The 12,965-nt window shown below is 38.2% G+C and overlaps 1 protein-coding gene across 9 annotated transcripts in view; it reads right to left on the bottom strand.

The window, feature by feature from the left end:
- CNOT1 (CCR4-NOT transcription complex subunit 1) overlaps nt 1–12,965 on the bottom strand; it is an 80,028-nt gene that overhangs the window by 53,248 nt on the left and 13,815 nt on the right. For 8 of the 9 annotated variants that reach the window (XM_045533255.1, XM_045533259.1, XM_045533257.1 and 5 more), the window contains exons 2-10: nt 10,207–10,482; nt 5,383–5,490; nt 4,693–4,791; nt 4,083–4,151; nt 3,900–3,954; nt 3,194–3,397; nt 1,464–1,632; nt 456–582; nt 199–309 (exon numbers count right to left, since the gene is read on the bottom strand). In XM_045533255.1, the coding sequence (XP_045389211.1) occupies nt 199–309; nt 456–582; nt 1,464–1,632; nt 3,194–3,397; nt 3,900–3,954; nt 4,083–4,151; nt 4,693–4,791; nt 5,383–5,490; nt 10,207–10,308 (1,044 nt within the window). In that variant the 5' untranslated portion in view covers nt 10,309–10,482. Of the gene's footprint in view, nt 1–198; nt 324–428; nt 583–1,463; nt 1,633–3,193; nt 3,398–3,899; nt 3,955–4,082; nt 4,152–4,692; nt 4,792–5,382; nt 5,491–10,206; nt 10,483–12,965 lie in introns of those variants that run through there. The other variant, XM_045533262.1, reaches the window with a different exon arrangement.

The following is a 12,965-nucleotide window of genomic DNA, read 5'->3' as shown; positions in this document are numbered from 1 at the left end:
ATCTGTAACTCACTATGATCAATCAAGATAACTCACAACCTTTCTACCAGCGTCATTACTTTTCGAGCCAAAGAAGCTGCAGAATTACAAAACACTGCTGCTCTTACACAGCTGGGCATTTTATTTATTAAAATGTGCCTTCTTTGGGCTATCTCTTAGTAATATCATGAATCAAAAACCATGAATACAGGTACTTACCAGTTCTTTGAGAACATCAATCAAGACTTCTACATTCCATGTGTGTGCCTGTGTTCCATCACTTTTATCCTTTCCGTCACTCCAGATACCACTGCCAGGAGCAGAGATACTCTGTAGAAGTAAAACTTGAATTAAACAAATCCAACTACTTAATGTGTTCAGTTTTGGTTGGTAGAACAGTCATTCTGTCATTTAACGAATAAAATAAACAGGACAGGATATTAACTCACTTGGTAAAATAGCTGAATTCAACACACCTGTAATGGAATACCATCTGTTAATCCTGAATGAGTTCGAGCCATCATTCCCAAAACCCTTGCAACCTGGGCAGCTGTGACCTCCCGAACACCAAACTGCATGATTATATTGCGACATTCTTCAATACTGAAAGAGAAATGTAACTTCAGAAAAATGCTACCATCCTCAAAACCAAGATTAAGAAATGGTAGTATATTAAATGAACCCTTGTGTGAAATCATACATTTCACTTATACAAATAGAATAAGCTTCATTTCTTGTCACTTTTATACAGCTAGGAATGTAAAAATCACCCACTTAAGAAAATAGCAAAATTTTAAAAGATCAGTGGAAGAAAATAAGAGCCAAGAGTAATGATCTTTCACAGTGACATATAAAATTATCCTCAATCCTCAGTGTGAATCATGTTACTTTTTAAGATTTTAACACTCAAGGTAAGTTTGATTATTCTGATACATACAAAGCCTTGAAAATGAATCCTAACCTTTAGACTTTGCATCTTAAAGTTTGATTAAACAAAAGATACATGTCAGGCACTCATAAAACACAAATTCAAAATTTCAAACATAAGTGAAAATGTGGTTTGTACAAGGGTTTTTAAGTCACAGCAAAGCACATTAATGCCCTTAATAACTTACCCTCAGAAAAATAATAACAATACACTATGACACAATCTTAAGTGCTACTAACAGGGTAAAACCCCAGGCAGGTGAAAGTTCCATAAACCCTTGCCTCAATGCTCTTTTCCTCCCCCAAAGCTAAAATATGCCTATCCTACAACTAGTCTAGAAACCTCTGGTTCCTAAATTCAAGAAACTGGTGGGGTTAAGGAGATAGCAATTTAACACCCAGGAGGTATACAGTTGCTGCCAACACTAGTTTGCAGAAGATTAACATTTGGAAGCAAAAATCTTGAGGCAAAAGTTGTTAATTCTAAGGAACTTGTTACAGGAATTACATCATGCTTGGTACAAGAATAATCAGAAATTTAATGTCTTACTACCAACCTCGCACAAAAGCCATAGCCTACTTCTTGCATGAAATCAGCCAAAGAGCTCTCCATCATGGTTTTAGCTACCCCTCCAGAATCAGGCAGGATCCTGTCCATTAGAATGTCCCGTTTTTCAGGGTATAAAAGTGGTGCGAGCACCACGGGACAGCGTTCTTGGGGAAAATCTGAGGGAGGAAAAAGGTTACAACTGCTATAGTGATTAAAAATAAACAATCCTCTTTTATTTTCTCCAAACTTTGTCCCCAAATTCATAATCAAAGCAAAGTTTATTTCACGTTATTAAACTTGCTAGCCCAATTTATGAGTTCAATACCAATTCTAAAATTTGAATCTTTTTATATCACAAAGATTGCTCAATGGTATACTTTTAGCTTTTAATATTAGGATTCCAGCATCAATTGGCCAATTCACACCCTAAATATTACTTTAAATTTTCACAATGAGGCTACCAATCCCCATACAAGCAAAGCATCACAAACGAACAACTAGAACACCACAATGTATTTCACTGACAAGAAGAAAGTTAATGCAGTTTAAAATTAAACTATATAAACCTAAGGAAACAAAAATAACAGTGAAAATGGATATTAGTATACTATCACCAATTAGGTTTTTTTTTTTTTTTTTTTTTTTTTTTTGAGACAGAGTCTTACTCTGTTACCCGGGGTAGAGTCCCATGGCATCAGCCTGGCTCACAGCAACCTCAAACTCCTGGGCTTAAGCAATCCTTCTGCCTCAGCCTCCCGAGTAGCTGAGACTACAGGCATGTGCCACCATGCCCAGCTAATTTTTTCTATATATATTTTTAGTTGTCCAGCTAATTTCTTTCTATTTTTAGTAGAGACGGGGTCGCAGTCTTGCTTGGGCTGGTCTCGAGCTCCTGACCTCAAGCAATCCTCCCACCTTGGCCTCCCAGAGTGCTAGGATTATAGGCTTGAGCCACTACTCCCGCCCACCAATTTGTTTTTTAAAAGACTCTCTAAAACAAAGATCTCTCTAAAAGACTGAAAGCAACGATGTAACTAGGATTAGGTGGGGTGGGAAGGGAGAAAACAAGAACTAGGATTTATCTTAGCATTATGCCAACAGCCAAGCAAATAAGGTAGGTATATCTAAAGTGACCAGTTTTGGGGGCTTAAAACAACGTGTCACACTTGGGTGCAGTGGCTCATGCCTATAATCCTAGCACTTTGGGAGGCCATGGCAGGAGGATCACTTGAAGCCAGGCAGTTCTACAAATGCTAGAAAAACTAGCCAGGCATGGTAGCACACGCCTATAGTCCCAGCTACTCAGGAAGCTGAGGCAGGAGGATTACTTGAGCCCAAGAATTTGAGATTGCAGTGAGCTGTGATGACACCACTACACTCTAGCCCAGGAGACAGAGTAAGATCCTGCCTCAAAACAAACAAACAAGCAAGCAAACAAACAAACAAACCAGTGTGTAGTCTCCCTAAGGAGGAAAATAAGACTGCATGGAAATATACCAAGTCTTATCTCTGGTTATATTTATATATCAAGGATTACTGGTGAAGTTATATTCATTTTATACCTTTTATAATGAGGCTTTATTATTTTCATATTTTAAATATAAAACAGTCTCTTCCTTAAAAAGATTACCAACATAAGAAGTAAATCAATGACTCCCCTTATATTCCAAAATGCTTGTATCATGTGTGATCCTCCAAGAAATTCATCTATATTATAGGCTACAAAGAGTCCCTTACCTCTGCGCAGTGTCTTAAGAAAAGCGTCTATCTGCTCCTGTCCAACTCCAAAAGCTCCCTTCTGCCCAAAGAGGAGATGGGAGAGGAGGAGGTGTAGGACCTCTATTGCTATATCTTGGAAGCCACCTTCTTGATTTCCACTGACGTCTGCGTCAATGTAAGAACGCAGAAGATCTGGAAGTTTCTGTTTGATAAACTGGGCAGCTAGAAGTCAGATAAACCAAAAATCACAAGTTATTTTTGGACTACAATGGGTAAAAAGTCACAAATACTCGAAATATAGATATGACCGCCCTTCTCCTTCACAAACTCACCCCTTTAAACTTTCTAACGTTTTATCCCTATTAAGTAGAGCTGTGAAAGACACCAATGGCCAGGGGCTGGCTGGGGGCAGGGAAAAATGGAAAGTTTTTCAATGGGTATAGTTTCAGTTTGGCAAAATGAACAAGTCCTAGAGATCCATTAGACAACAAGCTGAATATGGTTAACACTATGGAACTATACACTTAAAAATGGTTAGGAGGGTAAATTTTATATTATCTGTTTTTACCATAGACAGATATTAATGGGAATTAATCTTAAATTATCTTGCTATCTAAATCTAAACTATGAAGCTCTATGATTTAAAAACCCATGGATTTTTAAAGTCTCCTTCCTTCAAGCAGATCTGACCCCCAGATATATTTTTAGAAGAAAAGTAACTTACCAAAACCTCTGAGATCTGAGCTAGAAGAATTCAACAGGGCAAGGCCAAAAATTACCTGAAATAACAAGGGCTAGACTGACCAAAGAGTCAAATGGCTGTTTTTAATTCTAATTTTACCTACATCTTTTTTTTTTGTAAAGTTCCCCAAATAGCTGGATACATTCCTTTTCTTAAATCACTCACCTCTTGTACTTTGCTTAACTTGAGCACTTTACTCAGCTGGGCAAATAAGTGAGGTGCAGGCTTTAAACTCTGAAACAAACCAAATTTTATTTTAAAACGACTTAATTTTCAAGGAGTTTTAAAAGCATCTGTTTGCCCAAGTATGTATGGCACTATATAGGACATACACAATTCTGTAGTGTTGCTAGAAATAATACAAAATGTCCTTGAACTATGGACTGACAAGCTTAAAGTTTTCACATAATGTGGTTTTAGTAAGATTTCATTATCAAATGAAATGCCTTTTGTTAAGAAAGCTACAGAAGACACCCTAAAGTAACTACCTGAAATTTGAAAATTAAGATACAACATTATGATATCAAGGATTTCCTTTTGAGGAAAAGAGGGTGTGAATGATGAGAAGTTACTTACTGAGTGCAATATACATTGTATGCTCTTGACTTCACGACTTATGTAAATATATCCACATAACAAAAGTACACACTTACATAATATATCCATGTAACAAAATTACATTTGTATACCATAAATATATACCAAAAAAGGGCCCAGGGCCTTTTAGAAAGCGTAACAAGAGATCACATTTTTAGAACTACTAAGTAATACCAACCTTCTGATAGTGCAATGGATTATCAATGGCATAGGACAACGTTGAGATAAAATTTGGCTTTGTAATCAGCGATGCACACTCCTGAATCAGAAACTGAGTCTTTAAAAATAAAAAAAAGGAATTTTCATTAGCACTAGCCATTATCTTGCACAAACAGAAGCAGAGGTTCTCAGAACATTACTGTATGATCTAACATTGTATATTGTTTATATACTATCAAAATCAGCTCTTTAAAAATCCCATTAAACTATGTCTATTATCAACAAGTATTAAACCAACACTTCCACAGAACAGACTCCATTGACAAGATTACTGTAAGAAATAATATTATGTCAAACTGTGGTCAGATTGAAAAATAAGCCAAAGAGACTCAATCCAGGACACGAGATCCCCTCTCTGCCTTACTTACTTGTCAAGCAAGCAGGGCATCCCCACATTCCTGCTTCCTTCAGGCAGGTCTGATCCCCAGCTCTCTAAGCCTGAACTAGGTAGCTGTAATGGTCTGCAGCCAGGCAGGAAAAGGGAAGGACAGAAAAAAGGAAAAGTCTAACACCTTTTAGCCATCCAGCTAAGGTTATTTCTGGATGCTATTTTGTATGTGTCGTTTACTACATACAATATGCCCAAAATGTAATTCATTGAACACTTAATTAGAGCTAAGTGGACATAAACTCTGCGAGCCCCAAATACCTGATGGAAATCTTTGCCACTGCTTTTACCATCGCCACTGAAATCCACATGCGAAAATAGGCAGCGTAATAAATGCCTGTCTGCCTCAGGACCGTGCCGATTCACAATCTAAAAAGACCAAAAACATAAGTTTAAGGGAGAGTTTTTAAGAACCATGAAGGAGGGTTAAAAGAGAAAAAAGAAAATCAACCTCCAAGGCAAAATCCCTTTACATTAATTGTTCATTTTGGAATAGAGTTAAAGGAATTACTGAGATGGAAGTATTATATTTTATAATTCAATATTCTTAAAATGTTTCCTATAGTCACTGGCAGGAGGAAGAGAAGAAAACTACCAGTAATTATCCCGTATTAACTCTGACTTTTGTCAACATCTACACCAAAAACACCAAGTAGTATCAGACAACATGTAATAGAAAGGTCCTTTTTTCTTTTAAGTTAAAAAAAAAAAAAAAAAAAAAAGCTGGATGTGGTGGTACACGCCTGTAATCTCAGCTACAGGGGAAACTGAGGCAGGAGGATCACTTGAGTCTAGGAGTCCAACAGCTTGGGCGATATAGTGAAAACCCATCTTTTAAAATAAACTAAAATAATTATGGCTCTTGAATGTGTTCTGCAAAAACATAAGGGAAAAAATAATAAAAATAATTTTTTGAAGATTTAAATAAAAGTTTTTAAATACGAAAAAAAAAATTTTAAGGTAACAATTTTATGTAACCCAAATTCTGAATAGCTGTAACCCTTTACAATCTACATGGCATTGCCCTGAAGGAAGCTGCCATTTGCTAGATGACTTCAGTGATTTTTAGCTGCTGCCCTTGAGCTCCATTAGTTTCTTCCTATTTCTCAAATGTACCAGTATTTCTATTTACTATCCCCTCTAAATGGAAAGCTCCAGATAACCACACACGGCCTGTTCTCTCACTTCCTTTAGGTTTCTGCTCTAAAGTTACCTTACCAGTGAGGCTTTTATAACTACCATCCCTAAAATAGCAACAAGGCCTGCCCCACCATCACCCCTTACACCCTGCTTTACTTTTCTCCACAGTACTAACCATTACCTGATAATTTCTGTTTACTGTCCATTATAAATTGCATGAGAACGGCGAAATTTGTGCAGCTGTGTTCAATTCTGCACATCTAGTCCAGAAAAGAGCTGAGCACACTGTACATACACAGTAATCAGTTTGTTAAATCCCACATTAAAATATTATAAATAAAATACTTAACTACCTACTCTGGGCTAGATATTGTGCTGAGCTTCCTTGGTTTAATCTTCAACAACCCTGCCAAAATTTACCCCCATGGATGAAAAGGGTAGATAATTTTTTGTTTTGGTTTGGTTGTTGTTTGCTTGTTTTTGAGACGGGATCTCACTCTGTTGCCTGGGCTAGAGTATAAGTGGTGTCATTATAGCTCACTGCAATCTAAAACTCCTGGGCTCAAGCAATGTGGAAGTAGATACTTAAAACAGACTCCATGAGCCTAACCTCCAACAGTCTATAAGCTAAAGAATCTGGATTCATACTCCAATTCCAAAGCCTATGATCTTCCCACTGTATCGTGATAATTATGTGACAGCTGGCTAAGTTATTTTCAGTTTCTGTTATTCCCATCCAGAAAACGTGGGAGTTAAGATCAATCTGTACACTGTCCTCCAGACATCTGAAAGTTAATATATATATATAAAATTAGACAAACAATAAGAACCTCTGAATCTCAAGATTACTGTGAACTCATTCATGATGTACTGGTTTTGTGGGTTCTAATCAATCCTTAATAAAATTCTACAAAAGCAGGGACTATGTTGTCCTATCCCCTAGAATGATGAACAAAGTATCTTAAAAAGCAAATTGCGGGTGGGGGGGGCAGCTATTAATAAAATTAAGTAATAGAATTACTTATGCCCCAACTAACCAGACATCTATACCCCTCAAAGAAAAAAATGATCTGGCTCAACCTGTATTTGTTGAGTATATGCTAGGCACTATTACAGACATTATAAATACAGCAATGGAGGACACTGATACATTCTAAAATCTCCCAAAGTACATTTTCCTATGAGAAGAAAAGTACAGGCAAAGACTTTCTGATAAATTACATGTTACATGAAGAAAATAAAACAGAGCTATGGAAGACTGATGGGCGATGGGGGAAAAGTACAGGCAAAGACTTTCTGATAAATTACATGTTACATGAAGAAAATAAAACAGAGCTATGGAAGACTGATGGGCGATGGGGGAAAGGAGTACCCCAAAGAAGCTTTTCCTAAAGGTGAGACGTATGAGCAGAGGCAACCACAGATACAGGTGAAAGAAGAGCAATACAAGCAGAAGAAAAAGATTCTAATCTGGGAGCCACATATTAAGAATGACATCAACAAATAGTTACAGTGGTAGAAATTCAGAAAATCGTATAGAATGTATAGGAAACCGGTCATTATTAGGCCTAGGGAAGACACATGAGGGGGGACTGAAGACTTAATTATGTGAAAGTTGGTTACATTAAACAGTAAATCTTATAAAAACATTTGATTTTAGCTCATTGTAAAGAAATTCCTAATAAGGGTGCCCACAAATGGTAATGAGTAAACCTTAAGAGGTAGTCAACCAACTTCCACAGTTAGAAATAAAAGAAATCCCCGTAAGTATTTTTTAAGTCCTTCTTTAGGAGGAATATTGGTAAGGCAGCATTATCTGAGGAATTGTGCCTTCAACCTCAGCTCCTAAAAATTGCTTTAAAAAAAAAAAACAACACATGGGGATTTTCACGAAAGCTCAAAAAGTTTACATAAAGAAAAATACAGGTCGGGTGCAGTGGCTCACGCCTGTAATCCTAGCACTCTGGGAGGCCAAGGTGGGAGGATCGCTTGAGGCAGGAGTTCGAGACCAGCCTGAGCAAGAGCGAGACCCAGGCTCTACTAAAAAAAGTTTTAAAGAAATTATATGGACAGCTAAAAATATATATAGAAAAAATTAGCCGGGCATGGTGGCGCATGCCTGTAGTCCCAGCTACTCAGGAGGCTGAGGCAGTAGGATTGCTTGAGCCCAGGAGTATGAGGTTGCTGTGAGCTAGGATGATGCCACGGCACTCTAGCCCGGGCAACAGAGTGAGACTCTGTCTCAAAAAAAAAAAAAAAAAAAAAAAAAACTGGGGGTGCCAAACAACTTGAATGGATTATTTCCCCAAAGATATGCAGATAAGCACATGAAAAGATGCTTAGCATCATTAGTTATAAATCAAAACCACAAATAAAGCCAGCACAGTGGCTCGTGGCTATAATCCCAACACTTCAGGAGGCTGAGGCAGGAAGATTGCTTGAGGCTAGGAGTTTGAAGTAAGCTTCTGCAACACAGCGAGACCCCACACCTATAAAAATAAGAAGTATCAGGGTCTTGGTGGCATGTGCCTGTAGTCTCAGCTACTTGGGAGGCTGAGACAAAAGGATCGCCTGAGTGATCCTTTGAGTTCAAAGCTGCAGTGAGCAGTGAGCTAGGATCATGTTGCTACACTCCAGCCTAGGAGATAGAGTGAGATCTTATCTCAAAATAAAAAAACCACCAAAAAATCCACAAATGAGATATTACTTCATACTCACTAGGATGACTACAAGTAAAAAAGACAGGTAATAATGAGTGTAGTGAGGATGAGGAGAAACTGGTACCCTCATGCATTGCTCCTGGAAATGATGTACTTTCAAAAAGTCTGGCAATTCTTCAGTGTTAAAGACAGCATTATCATATGACCCAGCAATTTCATTCTTAGGTATACTCAAGAGAACTGAAAACAAATGTCCACATAAAACTTCGTAAAACTAACACTCTGGGAGGCCAAGGTGGGAGATCACTTGAGGTCAGGAGTTCCAGACCAGCCTGAGCAACAGCGAGACCCCGTCTCTACTAAAAATAGAAAGAAATTATCTGGCCAACTAAAATATATATAGAAAAAATTAGCCAGGCATGGTGGTGCATGCCTGTAGTCCCAGCTACTGGGGAGGCTGAGGCAGTAGGATCGCTTAAGCCCAGGAGTTTGAGGTTGCTGTGAGCTAGGCTAACGCCACAGCACTCACTCTAGCTGGGCAACAGAGTGAGACTCTGTCTCAAAAAAAAATAGAAAAAATTAGCCAGATGCAGTGGCACAAGCCTATAGGCCCAGCTACTCAGGAGACTGAAGCAGGAGAAATGCTGGAGCCCCGGAGTTTGAGGCTGCAGTGAGCTATGATGACGCCACTGCATGCTAACGCAGGCAACAGACTGAGACTCTGTCTCAAGAGAAAAAAAAAAAAAGTCAGATCATACTTCATAATTTCTATGAAAAATAAAAAGCTGTGAAAAATCCTTTTTAGAAAAAATAAAACAGGGCCGGGCATGGTGGCACATGCCTATAGTCCAGCTACTTGGGAGACTGAGGCAGGCGCACTGCTTGAGCCCAGAAGTTCTGTGCTATAGCACACTGTGCCCATCAGGTGTCTGCACTAAAATGTTGATATGGCAACCTCCTGCGAACAGGGGACCACTAGGCTGCCTGAACCAACCCAGGTCGAAAAAAGAGCATGTCAAAACTCCCAAACTGATCAGCAGTGGGATCGTGCCTGTGAATAGCTACTGTACTGCAGCCTGGGTAACATGGTGAAACCCCATCTCTTGGAAAAAAAGAAAAAGATTGGGATAAAATATCTTTTATTTATTATGCTGAACTAAATCACTTGAAGAAAGAGACAAAAGTTAGTTACCTTTCATGTAATATACCCACATGAATTTCCAGCTTTCTTTCCACTGTATACTCAGTCTTTTAATGGTACTTGTTTTCTGACTATTTTACTTACATGCTGTATTTCCTGCTGGCTGGCTCGGTAGTTTTTCTTGGTTAAATTGTCCACCAGGTAGCTGATTTGAGACAAGGCCAGCGAGAGCGAGTCAAGATTCATTGCTGGTTGGGGCGGAAGCAGGCGGCCGAGCCCGGCGCAAAATCACCATTATTCCCCTTTAGTCACCTCAGAGGCAGGTTAATGCTTTCTTTGTAATTAGGCTATATCTGATGTATGTACAATGTCTTCAGTTCTTCTTTACCAGGGGTCTTACTCTGTTCTGAAACATGGCACCTGTGAAAAAAAAAAAAATCCAGAATTTTAAATTAGGAGAAAAGGAGGGCTGGTCCCAGTACAGTGGTATTTACAACTACTTCATCACAACCAGTTCCAGATTCCTTTGTTCCTTCTCCACTCCCATACTTCACTTGACAGGCCTTTTAAAAAAAAATAGGGAAAAACAAGGCCAGGATGGTGGCTGATGCTTGTAATCCCAGTATTTGGGGAGGCTAAAGTGAGAGGATTGCTTGAGGCTAGGAATTTGAGACCAGCCTGAGCAACATAGGGAGAGTCCATCTCTACAAAAAAAAAAATCAAAAAATTAGCAAATTTGGTGGTATGCACCTATAATCCCACCTACTCAGGAGGCTAAGACAGGAGGCTAGCTTGAGCCCAGCAGTTTGAAGATGCACTGAGTTATGATCATACCACTGCACTCTAGCACAGAAAACATAGCAAGACTCCATCTCCAAGAAAAATATATCAAGGGAAATGGAGGTTAAACGACCTTTGTCACTGTCTTAGTATCTACAGTGTTACTGAGGACTTAAAAAAAATTATAAGCTAGCTCGACCACAGTTGATTAAAATGCCAAGTTTCAAAATTAGACAAGGCAAGTATAAAAAGAAAATTCTACCACAAAAAGTTTTATTTTAGAGCAAGACAACTTTGAGATTTCTAATTTACCAATTTCAAAATTATAATTTCTTTTATGTCCTTTGGAAGTAGCAGGAACTTAATTAAAATTAGGATTTCTGGAAAGAAACACCTTATTTCCAGACCTTCTTTCCATGCTATCTTCAATCTATTTATAAGACCCCATTTGTTCACTTTATTCCTTATGTTACTGCTGCAGAATCAGGTAGTTTGGTCTTATAGTTTTAAATAAGGATATATGTTTTAGGTATCTGAATGGCAAGTAAGGACCGATTTAAAGGCAAGTAAGAACTCCAGAAGCCAAATTCCTTCCTTCATTGCTGGAACTGTTCACTAGGAGAATTCAGAAAGGGAAGCCCAAAGCAGCAGTACAGCTAAAATGGCAGGATGCTTATCAGTTTGACTCCAACCACCTGAGTTGGGGGAACTATTCTGTACAAGCAAAGTGGATTAATAAAATGTGGTATATGTACACCATGGAGCTCTACTCAGCCACAAAAAGCAATGGTGATCTAGTACCTCTTGTATTATCCTGGATAGAGCTGGAGCCCATTCTACTAAGTAGCACAACAATGGAAAAACAAGCACCACATGAACTCACCATCAAATTGGTATTAACTGATCAACACTTAGGTGCACATACAATAGTAACATTCATCAGGTGTCAGGCAGATGGGAGGGAGGAGGGGATGGGTATTATTCACACCTAACTGGTACAATGCACACCGTCTGGGGGGGGACACGCTTGAAACTCTGGCTTGGGTGGGGCAAAGGCAATATGTAACCTAAACATTTGTTCCCCCATAATATGCTGAAATTAAAAAAAATTAAAAATTAAAAAAAGGGCAAGCATACAAAACTCTACATTTGTAAAAGAATTCACCAAGATCCACTGAAATACAAAAATCTCTGAATACAAGGAGCTGACCTTATCCACAGCATCATGGTCTGTAATCTCATCATTACACTGCAATCAGAATTCACCATGTATACCCCCACAATATGCTGAAATAAGAATAAAACAAAAAAGAGAACTCACCATGTATAGCATAGTAAACTTAAAGCCCTTGAAAGGTCAATTAAACTTTTATTTCTAACAGTGTCTTAATGTAGGAAGACTATATTGTTTTATTTACACAAAGCGAAGGTTCTAATGATGCTATATCTCCATATCCACATGAAAAAAGAGTAGGAAAGGCTTGGGAATATATCAAGATATGTTTGTTCATCCTGCCGTAATAACATACAAAAAGTTAAATGTAAATTATGCTTACATCCCCTAGATGTAACTGAACCTGTCTGCCATAAATTCCTATAGTAAGTAGTTTCCTTCACATTACAGTGGTAGCATATTTTACGTATCGGACTAGCAAAAAAAAAAAAAAAAAAAAGTTTGAGAACACCCCATAATGAGCAGGATAAGAACAAACAGGACTTACCAAACTATTAAGAGCCGTATAAACTGGTACAACCTTTTCTGAAATTCAAGTTAGCAATGTTGTAAAAAGTATTTATTGTACTATCCTTGAACCTGTGATTAATTCCCGTTAAGACTGTATCCCTCCAGTTATATTACCTCAAAAACTCAAAAGGAAATTGAAAACAGATTTTTCACTGAAGTATTTTCACTTAGTATTAATATTATTTATCACAGCAAAGAAAGGCAGTAAAAACTAACTCCTTAAATTATAATTATAGTATATCCAAACAAGATAGCTTTTAAAAAGTATGAAGTAAAACTACGCAAGAAAGATGTCCATTAAGAAACAAGGCAGGCCGGGCGGAGGTGGCTCACGCCTATAATCCTAGCTCTCTGGGAGGCCGAGGCAGGTGGATCGTTT

Source organism: Lemur catta, chromosome 20 (assembly GCF_020740605.2).
Source record: "Lemur catta isolate mLemCat1 chromosome 20, mLemCat1.pri, whole genome shotgun sequence".
Taxonomy (NCBI): Eukaryota; Metazoa; Chordata; class Mammalia; order Primates; family Lemuridae; genus Lemur; species Lemur catta.
The sequence above is the reverse complement of the archived record's forward strand: the minus strand, read 5'-3'. Positions and strand labels throughout refer to the sequence as shown.